At 46.0% G+C, this 24,683-nt stretch overlaps 1 protein-coding gene across 3 annotated transcripts in view; it reads left to right on the forward strand.

The window, feature by feature from the left end:
• Positions 1-24,683, forward strand: part of Ttc7b (tetratricopeptide repeat domain 7B) — a 215,169-nt gene that overhangs the window by 45,007 nt on the left and 145,479 nt on the right. For all 3 annotated transcript variants that reach the window (XM_052185252.1, XM_052185251.1, XM_052185250.1), the window contains exons 4-5: positions 7,268-7,398; positions 19,306-19,427. In XM_052185252.1, coding sequence (XP_052041212.1) covers positions 7,268-7,398; positions 19,306-19,427 — 253 coding nt within the window. The remainder of the gene's footprint in view (positions 1-7,267; positions 7,399-19,305; positions 19,428-24,683) is intronic.

Genomic DNA, 24,683 nt, shown 5'->3' on the forward strand with positions numbered 1-24,683 from the left:
TGGCAAGTACTTTACCCACTAAGCCATCCCTGCAGCCAACACAAGTTGGGTTTTTTTTTTTTTTTTTTTGGATTTGGTTTTGTTGAGACAGGGTTTCTCTGTGTAGCCCTGGCTGTCCTGGAACTCACTCTGTAAACCAGGCTGGACTAGAACTCAGAAATCCACCTGCCTCTGCCTCCTAGAGTGCTGGGATTACAGGCATGCACCACCACCGCCCAGCTTAATGCAAACGTTTTTAAAAGAAACAATGGCTAGACACTTTTTATTTTTACAAAACTATAAACACTCGTTTCTAGGATTCTTGGTGAAGCTCAAGTGCTTTATAATATAAAATGCTCACAGCCAGTGATAAAGTTATAAGACAGCCAGAAAAAGAGACTCACATAAGTGAACAAATAGAAGGCTGGAGAGCGGGGTTTCTTGTCAGGAAACTGGAAAAAGAGATTTCAGTGGAGCAACATCTTCAGAGGAAGACTGGGAGGAAAAGCAGACCGCCAGCCTTGAATCCCCTTCCTGGTGAACTCTCCAAAGGTGGAGACAAGTGTGGCACGTCCCAGGGATAGTGCAGCTAAAACCAGCAGTCATAGGACTGTACCACCAGATATGCTAAAGGGACTACTGCGGCAGAAGCAACAGACCCTTGAAGGACATGTGAATCAACACAGATGAATGTGTAGCACAGAGAGCCTGACTGTGTCATTGAAAATAGAAAAGCACATTTCTTTAAAATATAACTGACTACTTTAATAAGTACCCAAGGTAGGATTTACACCCTGCATGAAAGTAAAATATATACAGTGAACAAATACTAGCTCTAAGGGGCAGGAGAGAGCATGTGGCTGCAAGACTCGTTCACAGATGTGAAGTTGTCTGAAGCAGATCACAACAGGTTAAAGCCAAAAGCAGCGATTAGCATCTCTGCTAGTCCATTAGCAAGTAAGAGCAGAAAAGAGGAAGAAAACCGCACATGCTGTCAGTAAATGTCATTGTGGGGTTTTGTGGGGGATTTGTGTGTATGTTAGGTTTTTGTTGCTGTTTTTAGAGATAGATTTTCACTGTGTAGCCCAGGCTGGCTTCAGCTGCATGACCCCTAGCCTCCAGAGCGCTGGGGTCATAGATAGGTATGTGTCATGTCCGGATGAACATAAATGTTCCAAATATGCTAACCAAAGATCATCAGAAGGGAAAATAAGGAAAGTTTAAATGTTGAATGCAGCAAGTTGGGGTTTTTTTTTAATTTTATTTATTTTTATTTATATGAGTACATTGTAGCTATCTTAGCCCACCAGAAGAGGGCATATTGTTGTGAGCCACCATGTGGTTGCAGGGAATTGAACTCAGGACCTCTGGAAGAGCAGTGGTTGCTCACCACTGTTGAGTCATCTCTCCGGCCCCCTACAGGAAGTATTTTAAATGTACTGATAGAACAGATTGAGAGGGGAAAGGATAGGAAACCTGCTGTGGTCACACTAACCATGTGGGCGGGGGCTATGGCTTAGTGGTGGAGCGCTTGCCTAGCGTGTACAAGGCCCTAGGTTCAATCCCCAGATTGTGAAGACAAATGAGACAGTACACTAACTGTGTGCTAATGGGAGGAGCTGCAGCGGCGGTGCTGGAGCGAGGAAGTCAGTCCATTAAGTTAAGTAATAACAACTCTGAATATACTCAGCTGCAGAGCTTCGAAATATATGAATGAAGGTTGATAAAAGTTCACAGAGAAGCAGGTAGCTGTATAGTTTTCCTGTGACTCAGTAACCCTGTCTCAATCAAGGCTAAAACAGGAAGACAGATCTGTAAGTTATAGAGAGACCAAGAGAAAGTGTGATGACTGGGATAGCATCTCACCTAACAACAGAGCACACATTCTCTTCTAGCACCAACAACTGTATTCTAGGTCAGAAACAAGCTGTGACAAAGTTAGAAGAATTCAACTATGTTCTGTAATGCACGTCAGTGTTCTCCAAGACTATCTTCAGGACATCAGCAGGAAAAGAAGATGCCCACCCCTCAGGAAAGCTATTCATGATTACTGTTTATTACATGAACAGACAGCCTAAAATCATAAAGGTGAAAGTCATGGAAGGAAGAGCGTAGGAAAGAGCAGGCTTGAACTCAGGATTCATCCTCTCCCGCCAGACTCCTGCAGTCTATGGTCCCCCAGCCATGAGTGTGATGTGCTCACATGGCGTCAGTGTGAGTATGCACAGCTGTCCGTAACAGAAGACAGTCCAGAAATGCACCATTGGTGCCTATCAAGTCTCTAGGAAAGTACATTTCATCCGGGAAGGAAAATCTCCAGTTGTGTGGAATTAGGAAGCTGAAGGCCTGTTTGCAAAGAAGTCAGTTCTGGTTGCACCTTGCAGCCTATGTAGAAATGATGGCAGTGTGAACCACAGTCTTGCTTCCCAAGTCTACAGGAGCATGTATGGTAAAGATTTGTTAACCCAGCTCGGCCCATTTAAAGAAAACATTGGATTTCATCTGAAGTTGTTCCCTGCTATTTAAAAAATGTAAAACAAACAAATAAACAAACAAAATCAAGCAAAAAGAAACAGGAGGAGAAAGAGGAAGAAAGGAGTCATAGACTGCACAGATCTGCACACTTATATCTAGAATATACAAAATATCTCAAGTCAGTAAGGGAATTGGCCACCCTGTAAGTGGGTAAAAGATTTTAGGAGACACTTGACTAAAGAAGATGTGCAGATAATAAGTACTCACATGAACAGATGGACGGTTGGAGTCGGTGATGATAGAAGTATTACTCAACACAATGAGATGCTCTTTCCTGTCCTCTTTGGAAGTGCTGTTTAAAAGTCAGACAGTAACAATGGCAGCTCTGTGGAGCTAGCACCCACACACACTGCTGGACAGATGCAGAAAGGTGAAAAACACATTGGCAATTAAAAAGTTAAAAAGAAAATTGTTGTGTGATCCAGCAATTGCACCTAGGTATCTGCTAGAGAATATTAAAAATATTTCTCCACATGAAAACTGTCCATGAATATTTATAGCTACATTGTTCATAATAGAGTGAAAACAACCCACATGTCTATAATTGGCAATTGGATAGAAAGTGCAGCCTATCAGAGCAGTGGAAAGAAAGCCACGAAAAGATGCAACGCTTGCGATACCCTGGAGGAGCCGGAAGCATCCATACGAAGAGTCTGCTCCCATAGGCCACACGCAGGACCGTGTTTTACATACAGTGTCCAGAGGGAGTGAACTGTGACAGTAGCTTGAAGCTCTGTAAGCTGAGGGAGGGCAGGACAGGCACTGACTTAATCTGAGCAGAAAGCAGCATTTGAGAATGTTCTAAACTTACACCGTGATGATGCTTATGCAAATCTGTGTATTTGTTTTTAAAATTCGGAATACACGGAATAGGTGGATTTTTACTTTGTATATTATGTGTCACTAGTGATATCAGAAAGGTATATAGTGAGCAATATAGCATAATATTGGCAAAAGAACAGATGGGTACATTAATGGAACAGAGCAGGACTAAAAAGATAGATCCGTTCAACCGAGTCCGCTAAGTTTTGACAGAGGAGCAAAGGCAGCTCAGTAGAGAAAGGATAGTCTTTAACAAAGAGCGCCAGGACTACGGAAATGCCATGGTCAGAAAAATAAAGGATCAAAACCCGGTTATTGATCTCTCAAGTGTTATGTCAAACAGATCATAAGTAGTACAGTAAAATGCAACACTATGGAACTTAGAAGACAACACAGGAGAAAACTAGGTGATTTTGTATTTGCCAAGGAGTTGCAGTATCTAAAGTCCAGTGAAAGAGAAAGCTGACGAAATTAGAATGTATTAAAGTAAGATGCTCTGCACAAGATGCCAATAAAGAGGTGGAAAAACGAGGCGGCTGGCTTGGAGGCTGGGGAGTGGCCTAGCTCGGAAAGTGCTGCCGTCAAGTACCCAGGCCCACACACAGAGCCCTGGCCCCTATTGAAAGCCTGGCGCGTGCTTACAACCTCCGCACTAAGGAGCTTGAGATAGGAGGCCCCCTGGGGCTTGCTGGCCTGCAGTCCAGCCAAACTGACAAGCTCCAGGTGCAGTGAGAAGCACTGTCTCAAAACGTGATGTGTGAGAGAGAGAAAGACACCTGATTTTGAACTCTGCCTGCCCTGACACATGCAGACTCATCTACACATAGATGCACATATCTGCATATATACTCTACAGACATCATAGAATTTGAAAAAGTACTTATAATATAAAGATTTATTATAAAGGGCTTTCATTTGAAACATACAGAAAATGCATACAACTCAACACTGAAATACGCCAAATGTCCCCTAAATACCCCAGTTGCCAAAGAGCACAAACTTTAACCAGGCCCCACTTTAAATAAGGCATGCAGGTGGCAAAAAAGCACGAGAAAGTCCTTGACACAAGTCATCAGGGATGTGCAGAGTAGTGCAGGAGTGAGCACTGCACTCCTGCCTGCCTCGCTGACCCCAGCCATCAACACCAGTGCTGGGCAGGAGGAGTGAAGCTCACTCAGCCCTGGAGGGTGCATAGACTCCATCTTAGTCAAAAGGCGAGACGCAGTGCGGGGCCATTTCTTCCAAGGCTGTAATTTCAATGTAGCCTTGCATGTGATCTAGATGTTATACATCTTAGTGGTTACTAAGTTAAATAAAAACATGTCTCAAAAAAATTCTACACAAGCATGTTTATAACTTCTCCCATAGCGAAAACTAAGCAATCAAGCAAACTCTTCAGTAGACAGATAGGTAAGTGCAGTATTGGTTAGCAAGAGAAAGAAATGAGCCAGCAAATCCTGAAAAGGCACGGAGGGGCCTTCAGTGTGTTTTGCTATGAAGAGAAGCCAAGCTGTGGACCCCCTGAGTCCAGCTGCATAATGTTCTGGGTAAAGCAAACCCCTGGAGACTGGAAGCTTAGTGCCTTCCAGGAGAACCAGGATGAATAGGTGGGCACTGGACATTTTTAAGGTGGCACATCGGGTCATGTAGCAATGGTAGATACATGATGTCATACATTTGTCACAATTCATGTATAATTTAAAGAGTAAACCTTAACACAGCTATAACCTTTTACTAATGAAGAAACAGGACCGCAAGCCAGCCCTATCACCATGAAGTACAGAAGATGCCTAGTTTATCAGAGTCTAACTTGACCTCAGGAAGGCTTTCTTTTAGATTTATTTTATGTCTGTGGGTATTTTGTCTGCATGTATATCTATGCACCATGTGCATGCAGTGCCCATAGATACTGTGATATAACCCAAGCCTGGGGTTACGTGTGGGTGATGGAGGACGAGCCTGGGTCCTCCGCAAGAATAGCTGCTGCTCTTAATTACTGAGCCATCCTTCCAGCCCCTCAACAAGACTTCTCAAACCTAACAGAAGCTCTGGCAGAGCTCCTGTGGTGACAGCAGTGACTGCTGACTGCAGGGTACTATGCTGAGTGCTGGCTTCCTGTGAGTGAGGTGGCTCTTCTCTTGCACTGCCTGGTGCTCTCCTGTGCCTGTCTATGGCCTAGGGGCATTTACACTGTGCGGAGAGCAACTTGGATGATGCCCTTCTCCAAGAAGGTGCGCATGAGGTTTTCCTGATTCTTAGTGTGTCTACTTCCCTCCGTGGAGTAGAGTTTACTTTGAATATTAGTACCTAACATGTATGTATGTATGTATGTATGTATGTATGTATGCCATGTATAATGATATATGCCAGCCAGGAGACTAAAGACCCATTAACTGTCTGATTTGAGGAAAATCACTTTCTTTATTATGACAGGTCTCTACTTCTTACCTGTAAAAGAGACTTGATCTTTCTGGTCCCTTCCAGTTCCAGACTCAGACTTCTAAATAAGCTAGAATGCATATCATGTGGGGCATTTGAGGCAACAGAAATCCTATTGTGAAAATCTGCAACTCCGCCCCCACTGTGTCTGTCTCTCTGCCTTAGGTGGGTAGGAACTGAGTCTGACTTCTCTAGGGGTTGAAGGTCGGTCTGCACACGGGGTCGAGAAGTGCCTGCTCGCCTCACGTTGTCATTTTCTCAGTCTCTCATGCTTTTGTACATCTCAGTCCTGAGCTCTACCCTAGCAAAGAGTTTGCCCCATCTAGGAGAAAAATGCCTTCAGTGTTCTGGGTTTTCTCTTGGTCTAGAACTGGGAAATGAGCCATGTGGTCTGGTTCCTCGTAAGCTCGGAGGCCCAAGGGTTGGACCTAATGTAATCAGAGTTCCCTAGTTTCTAAGTAATGTTCCCTCAGGGCATTGAAAACTTATTCCAAGGCATGCCCCAGTGACCTAAAGACTCCCCACTAGCTGCCACCTCTTAAAAGAGTCCACATCTTCCCTGTAGCTCCCACCACTCTGGGGGTCAAGCTTTTTAACTAATGGCCTTAGGGGACATATGAAATCTAAACTAGAGTTGACAGACTTGCTTATTTTTAAAAATTGTTGAAAAGCTTTGGGCATAGTTGATTGAGAATCAGGTCCATCCTAGGACAGGGTCAGTTGGAGATGAGACCTTTAGTTAACTGCTAGAACCTTCAAGGGAGCTGCTAGCATACTTCCTAGAGTCCTGGGCACCTGGAGATCCAGTGGCATAGGTTTCAGTCAGACAGCTGGCAGGCCCCAAGCAAGAAGCCAGTGCTTCAATTCAGGCAGGGGAAGACCATGTTTTTCTCTGTCCCAGCTGATCGGATGAGGCCTGCCCACTTAGAGCAGGGAACCTCTTTCATCAGTTTACCAGCCCAAGTGTCAGTCTTCTCCAGAAAAACCCTACAGTTACACCCAGAATGTTTGTCCAAATGTCCTAGCATCCCATTGCCTGGTCATGCTGGTGCATAAAAGTGACCTCTGTGCTCTTCAGGACTGACAGAGCCCGTGGTGGAGGGCCTCTCATGTTCAAGCTGAGTGTCAGGGTAAAGCAGACAGCGTGTGCTGTGAATGGCCCCTTCATTCTACAACTTTAGACATTCATTTTGATGTTCCATTTTGTGTTTAAAAGAGAAGACAGTCAGGGCGTGTGGTGTCCCATGCCTTTAACTGAGAATCAGAGCGAGGTGGGGGGCAAGTGGATCCTTGGTTTTCTTAGGGAGTTCCAGGGCAGCCAGCATTACATAGCGCGGCCCTCTCTCAATAAAAGGAGGACCACAGGGTGGAGGATCTGCTTCTCTGACAGCCTCTTACAAGCAGACCATGTTGTGGCCCTGAAGATCCATACTTAGAATTAAGTCCCATGGAAACCAACTTGTTCAATTTCTGTGCATTTGCTTTGCCTTAGGACTTTGTTTAGAGAAACTGCCTGTCTCATCCTCTACCAGTAATCTCCATGTGGACCGGGAACAGGACGTCATCACCTGCTATGAGAAAGCAGGGGACATTGCACTCTTGTACCTCCAGGAAATAGAAAGGGTAAGTAAGAGCCACATGTTCATTCTAGACGCTATCACCCCACTCCATGCGCCCACATCAAATCGTGGGACTAGTAGCCTACCACTGGAAAGAAAGCCTTTGGCTTGCTTTTCTGCCTCTGGGTACAAACTCTGCTTGTATTCCTTAGTGTTATGGAAAAAGTGGTCATAGGTATGGTATTTATGAAAATAACTGGGCCAGTGTGTAAGTGCAGATATGTGTATGGGCTGTCCATACCTTTACCACTCTTGGTCTCCCAGGTTAAGATTTGTGCATCTTTGCATGATCGTCACACCAGCAGGTATTTACCTGGGTTTTGGGTAGCTTTACCTTGATAGTGTGGCAGAGGTCTGCTGGGGCTTTAACTAGTCTGTTTGGAGCAGGTTGTGTGTCTCCTGAGACTGTCTGCCGAGGACCTAGCAGTCAAGTGGTCTGTGTCAGGGTAAGGAAAGGTAGCAACGACAAGTATGTCACGGAAGCAGAGACTGAGTGAGCAGGGTTGGCTTGAGGCTGGATAGGGTCAGGAATGAGGCCAGGGCTGGGGTCAGGGCTGGGGCCAGGGCTAGGGCCAGGGATGGGACCAGGACTGGGGTCAGGGCTGGGGTCAGGCCTGGGGCCAGGGATGAAGTCATGGATGGGGTCAGGGTTGGGGTCAAGGATGGGGTCAGGGTTGGGGTCAGGGTTGGGGTCAGGGTTGGGGTCAGGTCTGGGGCCAGGGATCGTGTCAGGGATGAAGTCAGGGATGGAGTCAGGGCTGGGGTCAGGGTTGGGGTCAAGGATGGGGTCAGGGTTGGGGTCAAGGATGGGATCGGGCATGGGGTCAGGGCTGGGTGGGCTTCTTACCTGTTCAGAAGGATCTCTGTCTTTCCAGCCTGCTCTGTACAGAGTTTCTTCTCAGCTCAGCCTTAGGTTTCCCATCTGTAAAAAGCTCATAAAAATAGCACTATCTCATGAAGTTCACATACGACGTCTATAAGGACTTGTGTATAAAGACTAGGTCTAGGAACATACTAGATTCTTGGTGTCAGTGATTCGTAATGACAGTAACTCTGAAGTTTCTTCTGTAGCAGTTTCCCAGGCACTAGCCAAAACTGGACTGTGATATTAACTCTGTCAGATCCAGATACCCCCTGTGGGCTTGTTTGAAATGATAACCATTCTTGCGAGACTTGAGCATGATCAGAAGGTATGCTTCCCCTGAATTTTCTAGGCCTTGGTTTCCATAGTGATTAGCTCTTGGAGTTTTGTCGTTGTTGTTTGTTTTGTTTTTACATGTATAGATGGGAAGTAATTCTTATGTAAATCATATTAGAGTATATTGGTGGGTATAAGGAGAGTCAGGGTTGTCCTTGACAGGGAAAGCAGAATAGAGTTGCAGAAACTGAAGAGTGGATGGGAACTGTGGAGAATCATGTGATGGCCTTACCGAGCCATGACTATAGGACACAGTGTTTGGGAGTTCTGGTTGCTCTCTGTCTCTCTGGCCGGTATGCGGTTCCATCAGAAGGTTCTATGGAGGAGAGGATTTTGTTGTCATCATTCAGAGTTGCTGTACTGATTGTCAGGGATACGGATCATGCAGGCTGGTTGTGAAATCTGTCTCTTCCCCTGCCTGCCTGTCATGGCCAGCACGTGGCCAGCACGTGGCCTGTCATGGCCAGCACGTGGCCGTGGACACTCAGCTCATCCTGGCTGAGCCTTGCTTCTGGCCACGTCTCAGCTCTCTCATCTCCCTTATACCTCAGCTTACCATTTGGTTGTCTACTTTGGAGCTGCCCTTCCCTGACAGGGACCAAGGGGCTCATCTGTCACATGTGCAAGGGTACAGGAAGTGGCAGATGGGACCCGCTGTAGTCATTTCTAACTCCCCAGTTACTGTTGAGTTCTTCAGCTGAACAGCAAGGAAATTCATATAATCATGGAATTCAAAAGACTCCTCTTTTCCTCCGTGATCATAGGAGGGCTATAGTGATCATTGGAGATACATTTTGAAAAGAAAATTAAGGACCCGGGATACCCAGCAAGTTTGGTCAAAGCTATATTAGAAATCAACTCTTTCATGACACCTAGTTAGGCCTCTAGGCCATTGCATGGTCACACTAGACTGTCACCTTCTCACCATCCGCACACCCCCTGTGGAATGCAGTTCTCCACTGGTCCTGGACTGTGAGAACCTTGGCTTTCAGTACCACAGCCCAACTCCTTCCACAGCCTACAATGAGATCTCAGTCTTTCTGCATGACTCTTTCTGGCTCTGACTTTTTAATATGTGTTTCCTTCATAGACCAACTCGATTCAGCAAGAGAGAGGTTGAATGAGCCAAACATCTGTTTCTGCTACAATAGGAACTCAAGACGGTGTATGTTGGTCAGTCTAGAAACTGGGAAAATTAGGCTTAGTGGAAGTTCAGAGATTCATAAACCTTATTTGTTTTTAAATCTTTGATCTCAGCCGACTTGATTTTGAACTTTTAAAGAATTATGCTGAAGTGAAAACAAAAAATAGTCTCTGAAAGGAGTAAAAGCCCTGGCAAGTCTGGGACAGACAGAGCCTGGCCTTTGAGCCGTCCTGGGAAGAAACTCTGATATGCGTTTGCCTTGCTGGTCACTGGCAGAGGCAAAGGCAGTGTACAGTGGCTTCCCCTCCCCTCCTGCCATGCCGAGGTGAGGGAATTTTGGGAGAAGGTCACCCACAGAGTTGCTGTGCAGAAGGGCAGTGACTGACCCTTCAGAAAGAGGCTGATCCCATCCTTCCCTTGAGTCTGTAGCTTAAGCTGTGAGGAGCAGCAGAGCAGGCCACTGAATTGGTGCTGCAGACCTGCTGCAGATGCTGCTTAGCTGTGAGACTTGAAGGAATGTCACTTAGCCTCGCTGCGTTCAGGAGCCTCAGCTAAAAATAGCCGCAGTAACTGGCATGTCGTTAGGCCAGCTCATGTAGTCCCAGTACATTGTTAGCACATATCAAATATTAGTTTAGTGTTCATTACAGCCTTTAAAGTTCCAGCCGTTTAGATGAAAATCTGGAATATTACAAGTACATTGTCTTACTAGCTTTCTATTTTCATAGCAGAACTAGCAGGAGTTGAGTTAGCTGTCCTTTACAGAGGATGGTTGTATACCAGGGGGCATGCAGGGTGCTGGCCCTGGCTCTTCTTCCTTCTTGTTCCAAATGTGGAGGCAGGGTCGAGGGAGATGAGTTCTTGAGAGCTGTGCGTTAAATGTTTGTTTAGAGTTGTCCTTGTTAAGTTAGGGTCGTAGAGACGTGAGCCGACAATGTTCTCTGATAGCTTGTTATCCGAAAGAGGATAAAACATACCAAACATATGTGTAAAATAATTTGATCAGACAAATCAAACCAGATAGCGTTAACAGTGATGCAGGGTGGCTTTGATTAGTTTCTATTCAGATAGAGGCAGCATGCCAACAGCAAACAAAGTTTTCTGCCCTGTAAGGTTCTGCTGGCAGTGCAGTGACGTGGATGAAGATGACCTCATCCTTGCTGTCATAACCTGAGCCCTGCTTTTGGCACATGAACTCATCCGTCTTCGGGCTTTGCATATACTGCCTGGCCAGCTGGTGGTGGCATTCTAGAGCAGGAGCAGGGCCAGGGTGCAACTCTACCCTCTGCTGACAGTTTATTTCTTCACACCCAATTTTGGAAAAGAAGCTAAAGCTAAACTGCCAGGCATTTGTAACTGTTTCTGGGCCAACTTAGTGCTAAAGTTTCACAAAGAAACACCAGGTCCCCAAGTATTACAGAGCGCACCCCAGATTCCTTCTCAATGAGCAGCTAGAGGGTACAGGTCACCACTTGACTTTATGATGTCTGCCATGCGAGGGAACTTGAGTGGCACAGCTGAGTGACGGGTCCAGAGTGGATTAGGTTAAGGTCAGTGTGTGTCTTGTGTTGAAGCTAGGCGCTCTGCTGAGAGGGCAGAGCTTGCGCTGAGGACGCAAGCCGCTGCACTCATGGCTTTCCAAGTTGAGACATTTAAGGGCTCATGTCCTCCTAGCTCTCAGCTTCCCTCAGCTCAGCCCACTCAGAGCCAGAGATGGACTGGCTAGCCTCTACTCCAGCACCACTAATTATGAGCCTGGCATCTGGCTGCCTGGGCCTGTATTGTACAACATTCCAGAAAAGTCTAGTAACCAGAGAGGAATACTCACTTATGTTCATGTTTGTGCACTGTTGTAATCAAATCATCCCTCAAAACAGTAAAGCATTTTCTGTCTGCCTTGTCCTCAGTTTATATTTATTTTACATTACTTTCGTGGTTATATATTATTTCAAGTGATACCTTAATATTGGGTGTGACTTTGTGTCTTTCCTCAAGCAGACTTCTATTGCTTTATTTGCATTATTTCCTAGGGAGGGGCAAATTTCCAGATGTGGGGCTAGTTCACCACTCTGTCGCCACACACTGGGGCCATTACTTGGCAGTTCAGGAGACTAGGAGTTGCTTTGCATTTTGGCAAATTGTTGCAAAATTATTTTCTAGGTCAACAGAGTGTCTTGCATGCTTAGTTTACATTTTTAATTATTAATGGGATTGACATTTCCCCCATATTTGCTTAATAATAATAATAATAATAATAATAATAATAAAAGAATGGTATAAGTGAGATTTAGCTCAGTGGGAAAACGTGTTTGCTGCCAAGCCAGAAGACCTGAGTTCAATTATCAGTCAGGACCCACATGCTAGGAGAGCATCAACTCCTACAAATTGTCCTCTAGGTCACACACTTGCTCTGCAGTGTATGCGATACCCCTACATGCAATAAGTGAATAAATGTAATAATTTTAGAGAATAGTGTTGCTGAGGCATGATTTACACATTGCATAATTCATCCATTTAAGTTGTGTAATTCTGTGTAACTTTTGTTTATCCGTTTGTTTAGTTATGTAGATGAGATAGGATCTCACCTAAGCACACGCAGCTCCTGAAGTAGCTGGGCCCACAGGCACACATTAGTGTGCCCAGCCATCTGTACTGTGATTGTGTTCAGCGTCCTGTGAGCATCTCCAGTATTTAATCCCAGCATATTTTATTTAGATATCCATCTAGAGGAAGTCTTGTACCCGCCTGCAGTCACCTTCCACTCTGTCCCTTCTCACAGTGCGGAGCCCTTGCTAACCTCTCTGCTTCTGTAAATGTGCATGTTTCACATAAAGCCATACAGTACGTGACCTATGATGACTAGCTTCTTTGGCTTAGCATAATGTTCTCAAGATCTGTTGCTGGTGTAGCAAGCATTGTACTTCTTATTGTCATGTAATCTTTCACTGCATTTATTGTACTTTTTATTAATTCACTTGTTGTTTTGGTTTATGTGTCTGTGTGTGGGTTTGTACATGTAAGGGCAGTGCCGATGGAGGCCAGAAGAGAGTTTAAGGTCTCCTGGAGCTGAAGTTGTGTGCATTTGTGAGCCACCAGACAGGAATGCTGCCAAGCAAACTTGGGTCCTCCACAAGAATAGTATATCTTAACCATTAAGTTTATTATTATTGTTATTGTTGTTATTATTATTATTATCATATTGAATGTTAGAATACCACCCCCATCTAGGATTTCAAAAGATTTCCACTTTTCCATATTTAAAAAGAATTAACTCCCAAATCAAGAATAGGGTTCAGTTTGATATAGTGGCTATGATTAAAATTTTTGTTGTAAAAGTCAGTGTCTCCTTGGGAGGTTTGGATGGGAATGTCCTCCCTAAGCGCATAGATTTGAATACTTGGTTACCACTGAGTGGCGCTCTTTGAAAAGATTAGGAGGTGTGGCCTTCTTAGAGGAAGTGGTCACTAGGGGTGGGGCTTTGAGGTTTTACAAAGCACATTCCAAGTCTGCAGGCTCTCTTTCCTTGCTGCCTGTGGATTCAAAATTCTCAGCTCCTTCTCCAGCACCATCTCTCTCTGCAGGCCACCGTATTCCCCGCCATGATGACAATGGGGTAAACCTCTGAAAATGTACGTCAGGCCCATTTAAATGCTTTCTTTTATAAGACTTGCTGTGGTCATGGTCTCTCTTCATAGCGATAAAACATGGACTAAGACCAGGGTTGCCAGGAGTGTGGACTGTGCTGTCACAGGTCTGACAATGCTGGTTGTTGGCAAAATAGATTTTGAGGCTTTGACTGAGAAAAGCAGTTAAATGCTTTAAGTGGGGCTTAATGTGTTATACTACATGGCGACAGTGCTGCTGAGAGCAAGGGAGATCGAGATGGCCCAGCTAAGGTGACAGAGGAGAAGAATGTGACAGGTGGCCTAGAGATCATTCTTGTGGAATTTGATGAATAATGTGGTTGCTTTCTGCCCTTGTTCAAAAAAGTCTACCTGAGGCTAAATTGAAGAGTTTGGGATTAATGGTGTTGACAGGGGAGGTTTCAAACAGCCTAGTACTGGCTCAGTTGTGTGGGTTTTACTGGTCAGTCGTATGTAAATCTATAAGGAAGAGAAGCAAGCTGAGCAAGAAAATATTTAAAAATGTATATTTTGAGGAAAAAAGGAACACCTGGAAGTGTAGTAGAGACAGCCTGATGCTAAATGGAGTAAGGGAGGGGCCTCAGGCCAAGACCCCATCCTGCTGACGTCCAAATTATAAAAGGAAGGGAAAAGCATGAGCCAGTGGTTCTCACCCTGTGGGCCACAGCTCCTTTGGAGGCAAATGACCCCAAAGGGGTCACATAAGACAATCAGAAAACACAGATATTTACACTACAATTCAGAGCAGTAGAAATTACAGTTATGAAATAGCAATGAAAATAATTGTATATTTGGGGGTCACCACAACATGAGGAACCTGTGTTAAAGAGTTGCAGCATCTGGAGGGTTGAGAACCAGTGGCTTAAGCAGTGAAGAAAACCAACAAAAGGCAGAGGCAGATGTGAGTGAAAGAGGTGAGTTCCAGCCTCTGCAGGAAGCAGGCTCAGCCTCTGCAGGCAGCAGGCTCAGCCTCTGCAGGCAGCAGGCTCAGCCTCTGCAGGCAGCAGGCTCAGCCTCTGCAGGCAGCAGGCTCAGCCTCTGCAGGCAGCAGGCTCAGCCTCTGCAGGCAGCAGGCTCAGCCTCAGCAGGCAGCAGTATCAGCCTCTGCAGGCAGCAGGCTCAGTCTCTGCAGGCAGCAGGATCAGTCTCTGCAGGCAGTAGGATCAGCCTCAGCAGGCATCAGGCTCAGCCTCAGCAGGCAGCAGGATCAGTCTCTGCAGGCAGCAGGATCAGCCTCTGCAGGCAGCAGGATCAGTCTCTGCAGGCAGCAGGCTCAGCCTCTGCAGGCAGCAGGATCAGCTTCAGCAGGCAGCAGGATCAGTCTCTGCAGGCAGCAGGATCAGTCTCTGCAGGCAGCAGGATCAGCCTCTGCAGGCAGCAGGATCAGTCTCTGCAGGCAGCAGGATCAGTCTCTTCAGGCAGCAGGATCAGTCTCAGCAGGCAGCAGGATCAGCCTCTGCAGGCAGCAGGATCAGTCTCAGCAGGCAGCAGGATCAGTCTCTGCAGGCAGCAGGATCAGCCTCTGCAGGCAGCAGGATCAGCCTCTGCAGGCAGCAGGATCAGCCTCTGCAGGCAGCAGGATCAGTCTCTGCAGGCAGCAGGCTCAGCCTCTGCAGGCAGCAGGATCAGTCTCTGCAGGCAGCAGGATCAGCCTCAGCAGGCATCAGGCTCAGCCTCTGCAGGCAGCAGGATCAGCCTCTGCAGGCAGCAGGATCAGTCTCTGTAGGCAGCAGTATCAGTCTCTGCAGGCAGCAGGATCAGCCTCTGCAGGCAGCAGGATCAGTCTCTGCAGGCAGCAGGATCAGCCTTTGCAGGCAGCAGGATCAGCCTCTGCAGGCAGCAGGATCAGTCTCAGCAGGCAGCAGGATCAGTCTCAGCAGGCAGCAGGATCAGTCTCTGTAGGCAGCAGGATCAGTCTCTGCAGGCAGCAGGATCAGCCTTTGCAGGCAGCAGGATCAGTCTCTGCAGGCAGCAGGATCAGTCTCTGCAGGCAGCAGGATCAGTCTCAGCAGGCAGCAGGATCAGCTTCAGCAGGCAGCAGGATCAGCTTCAGCAGGCAGCAGGATCAGCCTCTGCAGGCAGCAGGATCAGCCTCTGCAGGCAGCAGGATCAGTCTCTGCAGGCAGCAGGATCAGCCTCTTCAGGCAGCAGGATCAGCCTCTGCAGGCAGCAGGATCAGCCTCTGCAGGCAGCAGGATCAGTCTCAGCAGGCAGCAGGCTCAGCCTCACAGGCAGCAGGATCAGCAGCTTGGCCTCAGGCACCTTTAATGAATAATGAAGAAGCTGCAGAGCACGACCCAAAGGACTTCCCCACCCCAAGAGGAAGGACCCAGGCTCCCAGCCTGCACGAGGAGCTGCTGATATGGGAAGACTCAAGACAACTCCAAAGTCAGAGGTGACGCTGGGCCTGTGTGAAGTCAAGATCAGCTCCAGGAAGAAACGATACCCGGCAGATTTTATGTCCAGGCATTCAGTAAAGTACATGAGTTAGTCAGGAGTTTATCACAAAATAAATTAGATGTTTTTGCCCAACTGTAGGCTATTGTAAGTGTTCAGAGCATGTATAAGGTAGATTATGCCAAGCTGAGTTGCCCAGTTAGCTATATTAAGTGCTCTTCCAACTGATGATGCGTTTATCAAAATTAACCTGTTGGAGCCGGGCGGTGGTGGCACACGCCTGTAATCCCAGCACTCTGGGAGGCAGAGGCAGGCGGATTTCTGAGTTCAAGGCCAGCCTGGTCTACAGAGTGAGCTCCAGGACAGCCAGGGCTATACAGAGAAACCCTATCTCGAAAAAAACAAATCCAAAAAACCAAAATAAATAAATAAATAAATAAACAAACAAACAAACCTGTTGGAAACTGAGGGGTTTCTCTAAGGATTGTCCTCGATGATTAAGAGACATGCAGTTCAGGAAGATAATTTATCATCTTAATGGGGTGAAGCACAGTGGCATAAAGAAACTGTAGTCACTTCAGTACGTTCAAAGAAAGCATTTGATAAAATCCAACACCAGTTTTGCTAATGAGAAAAGGCAGCCAATAGTCTAGAAATGTGTGGGAATTTTCTCAGCCTGGGATAGGGTGCGTACCCCTAAGATCAGAGACAAGAAAATTATTATTTTTTAGTTGCTTGATGTGTTACTAGGAATTCTTCCCATTGAGCTTTGGCCAGCAAAAGCAATGAAGGGCATCTGGATCGGAAATTCCTTGTCAGATAATATGATTGTATATATCCAAAATCCGCATACACAAATCTGTTGGCGCTAATAAACAAATTCAGCAGGGTCATAGGATATCAAGATTAGTACATGAAGTCATGTGCTTCAGCAATGAACGGCGCTAAACTTAAAATTAGAGCATGTCATTAACATCAGATGAAAATCTATAGGAATACATATAACACAAACATGTGAACCAAAAGTTTTTTTTAAAAAAATGTTAAATAGAAAGGGACTCCTCACTAAGCAAAAGATAACCCATGCTCATGAGTTCAAGTGCACAACCTGATAAAATGATATCGTTTTGGAAGCGGAGCCACAAAGTCCGAGTAATTATCAGAACATGATCTACTTTTTCCAAGAAGAAAAAAAATCAACAAGCTGGTTCAGGAGTTTGTGTGAAATTTCAGAGGAGCCAGAGCAGCCAAAACAAGTCTTGAAGTAGACGAATCAAGTTGAAAGACAAATACTTCCTGATCTCTGAACTTACTACAAAGTTACCATTATCAGCACTCAGTATAGATTGGGTGCAGCTTGGAGGTGAAGAGACGGTTTCAAGGCCTGGCTTCAATCTTTAGCACCCAAACCAAACCAACTAACTAAACAAACAAACAAATCTAAGGACATCAATTATACCTCTATCTATCTATCATCTATCTATCTATCTATCTATCTATCTATCTATCTATCTATCTGTCTGTCTGTCTGTCTGTCTGTCTATCATCCATCATGTATTTTTCTCAATCAGACATTTACATAGCAATATAAAAATGGCAACAAAAAGTGAGACTCTTAAATCTAAAAATAGCAATATAATAAAAGTAAATGAAGGAAAAGTCAAAATAGAAAGCATGGATGTACTAATCTCACATGGGTCATTTGTTACCATATAAAGCTAAAATATGTAGATAAAAACTAATTATCTCCCCCTTTCCTTGCATGTATATAGTTTTTATACACACATACTAATGTACCTATAGCTACAATAAAATTTGTATTTAACTTTTAGATTTTTAATGAATTACATGAACAGAATTGTTTGGGGGTCTGGAAATGTAGTTTGGAGGTAAAGTGTAAGCCTGGCATCTGTGAACACTGAACCAGACCCCACCGCCAGGAAAGAAACTCCTGATTCCATGACTACTTTGGTTACACTTTAATTACTTTTGTCAAGATTAACTAAATTACATGTAATGGCTTAAATTCAAAGCTAGAATTTATAAGATGGCCTGTTTTTTGTAAAGTGTTTCTGTCTCTGCTTAATGCTTATGCACAGAGAGATGTCTGGATTGTTATCCAGCAGATGTTTACATAGAATTGTGAGGTAGTTTTTAATTCCATTTGGACTGTACTGAATTATTTTTACTTTTGAATAATATAGTATTTCAAAAGTAAAAGCCATTGCCAAAAGAACATAAAGGGTGATTTGAAAAGTTTCAGTGTTGGACCTCCAAGTTGCGCAGTTGCTACATGAGTCTGAAATCCAGAAGAATTAGAAATCAAATTGGGGACTTGGTCACGTGCCAGTAAATTTTGACGCTCACAGGAATGGATGCTCGCATCTCAGGATAGACACGGGAGAGAATGGGGAAGAGCCTGTGCATCTCCCACACTGGGCCCGTGACAGATCAGGTGCCGCAGTGGAGTAGAGATGCCTGCCCCTGGGGAAGGAACACTGACTGCAGAGTTGGCCAGGAGCCTGGGACGTCGGATTAGCTGCTGGGATGCAGTGTAGATGCAACCGCCTGGATCTCATTCTCCAACGATGGGTTCCTGGTGTGGTGCATTCTTTTGTGCCCAAAGGAAAATTTGTAGGTTAGAGAGCCAGCAATTGCTTATCCTTGGAGAGTAATTTCAAAACCTTTAGGATATTTGGGTTTGAGTCTTTTAAGGAGCTACTGATTTCCAGAAAACAAGAGCAGCATGTTTGCATGCGTGGTTTTTAAACGTGCCATGTGTCTGATTCTCTCTGAGAAATGCTTTGACCCCTGAACTTAAAGAGAGTTGCTGCTGTGTGTTTACAGTTCACTGTAAACTCAATGTGGAAGTCTTTTACCTGAGGAGTTGGCACTTTGTCTGTTCTGTTCTGGTCTGGTTTGGTTTGGTTTGGGTTTTTGTTTTGTTTTGTTTTCAGAACTAAAGATTTAAATCCTTTCAATCTGGTTATTCATGGTTTCCCAAGGCCATGCTTAGGGAGAGAGGTTTATTGCTTCAGCATTTTCTTTGAATGTAGATGAATAGCACTCAGCCTCCTGGCCTGAGCCCTGTAGCCTGGTGAGTTTGTGTTCTGGTGAATTCCAGAGTTAGTGCCTATTGCATCATGTGATGGCTCTAGGTGAAGGAAAAGGTCTACCTGCATGACCAGAGCCATTGGTGGGCAAGGACTTCCTGCTCTTTGCTGAGACCAGTTCTGCTTCACTCAGCCTCCCTGGCAATGTCTTGGTATTTAGCAAAGACTCCACGCTGGGTGGTTCTGCTGGTACCATGCATGCTCTGAGCTCTCAAAGTCAGCGTGCTACAGGGCTGCCCAGATGTCCCCTGTGGTAGAAGTCATCTCTGCTGCTAATGCTCGCGCTTAGAGACTGCACCTGTCTCTACCAGAGGACATTGGTTGTTTGAGTCTTCCACTGTGTCTTGAGCTAGGGTTTGAAGAAAGTAGGCATTAATCTGTATTTGATTAGTTTTCCAATTCTCTCCCCTTCTAGGTAATACTAACTAATATTCAGAACAGAAGCCCTAAGCCTGGCCCTGCTCCCCACGATCAAGAACTAGGTTTTTTCCTAGAAACAGGACTTCAGAGAGCCCATGTCCTCTATTTCAAAAATGGGTAAGCTTTCTTTGTTGTTGCTTTAAATTCACTTCCTAAGAAGGAAAATAGTCTTTTAATATGCTGTCTCTGGCTCAGTTGTTAGAACAAAGTGATTTTAAATATGAATTATAAAACTGGGTAGATGGCTTAGTGGGTGAAGCACTTGCCCCACAAGCAGGAGGACCCAAATCTATGTAAGAACTGGGCATGGCAGACTTGCCTACAGCCCCAGTACTGGGGAGTGGACACAGGTGGGTGGGTCCCAGTGCCTAGCTGGCCAGCTAGTCTAGTCTCACCAGTGAGCTCCAAAAGAACCAGGGTAGAATGTGATAGAATAAGACCTCTCTCTCTCTCTCTCTCTCTCTCTCTCTCTCTCTCTCTCTCTCACACACACACACACACACACACACACACACACATACATGCACGCGCATGCGCACATACACACATACATACACACACACACACACACACACATGCACGAGCCCACTATGTGATATAATTGGAATGTTTTGTAAAAAGAATTAAATGGGTTTTTGTGTGTGTGTGTGTGTGCCCTCTCTACCTGATTCTTTTGACTTCCTGTGAGGTTTGAAGGTAGGAGAGGAGGGAGGAAGATACGTGGGTGACTATGAACTCCAAGAAGGTAGCTCTAGACAGGGCTAGTGGTGCTGATGGAGCCATGTCTGAGATGCCCTTTCTCCGTGTGAACGACACTGCCTCTCCAGTTCGTCAAGGGAAGCCCAACACATAGAATCCCTTTCTGAACAGTGCTGAAAACTGGATTCGCCAAGCGAAAAGAGTTCAGGACCTGACTATCAGGACCCTTCCTCCTCATACTGCCTTTGAGAGGGTTAGGAAGGGATGCAGAACGTGGATGGAAGGGCTGGCTCTCTAAGGCTTTGACATCTCTTTTCCTTTTGTTTTGTTCGTGTGAGAAATGTGCTGATTCTGTCCACATCTCCTCAGTTGTCCTTGTTTTGACTTGTGCTGCAGGATAGATGTGCATGAAGACCAACAGTAGGTATCTGCTTTCTCTGTAGCTTCTCCAAGGCTTTGCATGGGAGGCCATAGATGCCTGTGCCCTCCCTCTAGGAGTCCAGTAGTGCTTTGACTGACAGGAGGGACACAAGTACCCCTCCTGCACAGTGAACACTGGGGCTAGCTGCTCTCTCTTCATTCTCAAGAGCTTTAAACCTTGAAATGTAGCTCTCAGAAGGGTCTGCCTGGTAATTCACTCCTGCATGAGCCCATTTTATATTCTTGAAAAATAAAATCTTAGATTCCAAATCTTATTAAACTTTTTGTGAAGAAAGATCTACTTTGCTCCAAAGTTCACTGGTTCAGCTCAGCATGGCCCACCAAAGACTATAACAAACGTCCCAAGGTTTGGCTAGCTTTGTGGCTTTGGCACAAAGAGGCTCTCAAATGTGATCTCATCTGCCACTGACTGAGATCGTCCGAGCAATGACGCATGTCCCCTAGTCTATTTTCTGCTTCTGTAAATGGAAGGAGAGGGAGGGGAAAGGGGATGCTTTTCTAGTCATCTGTTTCTTCTCCTCTTTACAATAAATGGTGGCCATCACAGAGAAACCCTTCTTTATCTCTAACCTGTGTGTGTGTGTATGTGTGTGTGTGTGTGTGTGCGCGCGCGTGCGTGCGCACACGTGCGCATGCAGTGGGTATTGATATAGAAATCCAGAGGGAAAAATCAGTTCCATTGGGAATCCCAGGGGCAAAATCACTGCCTTCCACAGGAAACACCTTCTGTGCGAGTAACCGTGTGGGCTGGACAGCTCGTGTCGGTTGTTGAAGCCTGCTTTAGGGAGGTGGGCTGGACATGGGACTATTGGGCTCTGGCCTCATCCTTGGGAATGCCAGCTGCCCACTGGGCTCAGCTGAGGTGGTAATAAGGGCTTTGCATGGGTCACATTCAGTGGGTTGCTTTCTGACTTATTTCTTGCACATTCTCCTTTACAAAGTTTGAGGAAGTACCCTCTGACACAGCCCTCTGGGCCTGCGCACCTCTGAAGCCTTTCTTTTTTCCATAAACTCTCCTCCTCCTCCTCCATCCTCCACAGAGCAGCCACTCCAAGGGTTCTTCCCATCTGCGGTGTTCAAAGTCTGGGCGTGGCCACACTTGTGGGAGCTACTACAGATGTGGAGGTGGGAGCCCATGTTGAAGCCCCGGGTGGTTTTGGATGCTCCCAGTACCCTGGGGCACTTGGCTCATGTTGGTGGCTTCTCAGGGCCACAGGACCACTCGGAGAGGGTCAGCTGTCACTAGACATTGAACACGTGGAGGAGCTGTTAGCCTGTGTCCTGGGGCATCCCACAGTTCTATCTGTTGGTGCACTGCTTTTTGCCATCTCTCTTTATTTCTTTTTTTCTGTGTGGATGAACAGAGTGATTTTCGGTGGTAAGAAAGTGCAGCGTAGATGAGTTTGGTGATGAGAGGTGGAAATGGGTAAAATATCTTAGAAACTTACTCAATTCCATACTTAGCGTTCGGGTGATTCTTACAAACTCTCTGAGTTGTGGGAACAAATCTTACCTTTTATAATTGCCAGTCTTCCCCAGAGTGACGACCACCATCCTTGAGTATCTTCTGGAGAACCTGAGACCAGTACCAGCTCCTGGCCCTGGTGTCTAAGGCTGCCCACCTGCCTTGACTTTGTATTCACTGCTCCTCCTCACACCACCGTCCCACTCAGCTCCCTGCTGCCCTGTGAGCCCCTATCCTCCTTCCCCTCCTTTTGCTGGTGCTTTAATTCCCCTTGCATCCCCCTGGTCACCATTCAGGCCTCTGTCACTCCCAGCCTTCATGTCCGAGGAGTCCTTGGATATGGCCGGACTTAGAATGAACTCACATATCCTTCGTATGCATTTCTCTGATCTCCCTGAGTGACGGCTGCAAGCCTGTCAAGAATGAAAACATTCTATCAGCTGTGTGTGGTGGTGCATACCTGTAACTCAGGAGACTGGAGGAGGAGGACTTGAAGCTCAAGGTCAGCCTGAACAGCTTAGTGCTATACTGTGTAAGAATAAAAGGACATGAGCTGTAACACAGTGGTAGGAACAGGAAGCCTGGGCTAAACCCAGCAAAGTATTATCTGCCTGTCTGCCACATCTGTCTGCTTCAGCTGACCAGCGGCTAAACGTATCATGAGAGTAGGCCGGTTGATTCGGTGGCTGGTAGAGAGGCAGGCTTCATTTGGAGTCTGGGCTCTTAGGCCCGGCCTGGGAACTGGACGTTTGTCTATGATTCCTGGACCTGTTCTTGGCAGGTCACCTCCCACTGACAGCATGTCGTAGTCAGGGCTTTACTGCTATGAACAGAGACCATGACCAAGGCAACTCTTGTATGGACAACATTTAATTGGGACTGGCTTACAGGTTCAGAGTTCAAGTCAAGAACATGACGGCGTTCAGGTAGGCATGGTGCAGGAGGAGTGGAGAGTTCTACATCTTCATCTGAAGGCTGCTAAGAGAAGACTGGCTTCCAGGCAGCTAGGATGAGGGCCTTAAAGCCTATGCCCACAGTGATGTACTTCCTCCAACAAGGCCACTCCCACTCCAACAAGGCCACACCTCCTAATAGTGCCACTCCCTGGGCCAAGCATATTCAAACCACCATATAACATATTGGTGTTCTTAGGGAAGCAGCTAGGGCTGACTGGATTTCCTATTGAAAAGCAGAGTCCTTTCTAGACAGTACAGCCAATGGCAAAGAATGGTTTCTTCCTGTCAGTCTTCCTAGGAGAAGAGAAATGTTTCTTCCCTACTTGAGACACTACTCAGAGCTAGAATCACCAGAGAAGGTTGGCTTGGCCAGGGTTGGTGCTGATGGTGGAGGGGTGGTGGGGTGGGCAATCATTGACTGAATTACATTTTGCTTCAGGCTATTCAAGCATCTGTTGTACACGCAGGGCAGCAAAGGACAGTTGTTATAACTTTGCTTTTGTTAGCCATGTCAGGTATGCTTGGTGCCTCCTCTGCTTCTAAATTGGTTTTAAGCAGGAAGGGTAAGCATTGGTTAAAATGAACATCTCTTAGCACTTGGGAGGCAAACCTGTTAGATTGTACCGTTGGCTAAGGTACCACTGAGTCAGGGAGGACCTTACTCAAAGAAGGCAGCATGGATGAAGCAGGTGTGGGGATCGAAGGTTACACAAGAGCTTTGGAATTCCGTTTTTATAGAAAACAAACAGACCACTAATCTCTATTAAGCATGGGCATCAAAATGGTTTAATGTTCTTAGATAATCTTGTTGACCTTTACAGAGTATTTAGATCAGTTCAATATAGCCTAGATATAAAAGGCAGAAAAAGAGGCTTCAAGGCCTAGGGTGGGGACAAGGAGAGAATCTGGTCTGGAAAAAGGGAAATCGGAAGCTTGCTTTTGACCTTGTTCTATTCGATATGCACCATGAAGGGTAGCATCAGCAAGGAAAATGGACAAACACAGAAAGGGCCTGAATTTGAGTCTGAAAGCTTACGTTTTGACAGGTTGGTAATATTTCAAACCCAGAGACAGTGAAATCAGGAACACATAGCGTGACTAGCAAAGCACGGGCCAGGAGCCAGCTCAGGGACCCGCAGGGAGCAGAAAGGGGGTAAGGAGGAGATTGGGAGAGAAGCCAGCAGGGGCAGGAGGGAAGCTGTGAGGGGTGCTCTGTGAGAGCCAGGAGCAGCAATCCCCTGCGGAGGGTACTGAGCACGTAGGAAGAGCGAAGGTTGAGCCCTGCTTTGATAAACTTGAACAGACCAGGTGGAGGGTGAGCAGAGCTCAGCTGGGGAAAGCCAGGACCAAGCGATGCAGGAGAACGTGGTGCTCGGTTGTGTCAGTTAGGGTTCTCCAGAGTCACAGGACTAATGGAACGTCTCCATATGTTAAGGGAATTTACTGTAATGACTTATAGTCTGTAGTCCAACTAACCCAACAAGGGGCATCTGTAAATGAGAAGTCCAAGAAACTAGTAGTTGCTCAGTCCCGTGAGACTAGTTGTTTCACTTGGTCTTCTATATACATTGAATCCCGAAGAAGTAGCTTCCAAAACCTAAGTGCAAGCAGGCAAAAAAGAAACACTTCTTTCTTCTGATGTCCTCATGTAGGCCTCCAGCAGAAAGTGTTTCACGGGGCTTCCTGGTTTCAGGCTGTGTCTGGTTTCCACAGGGACCTCACTGGGAAGTGGGGGGTATGGAGAGGGGAGGAGCCCGAGTCTCCAGCTTCAAAAGGTGGTTTCTCGTAGAGCAGGATGTAGGGAGAAAGGGA

The sequence above is a fragment of the Apodemus sylvaticus genome, chromosome 6 (genome assembly GCF_947179515.1).
Source record: "Apodemus sylvaticus chromosome 6, mApoSyl1.1, whole genome shotgun sequence".
Lineage (NCBI taxonomy): Eukaryota > Metazoa > Chordata > Mammalia > Rodentia > Muridae > Apodemus > Apodemus sylvaticus.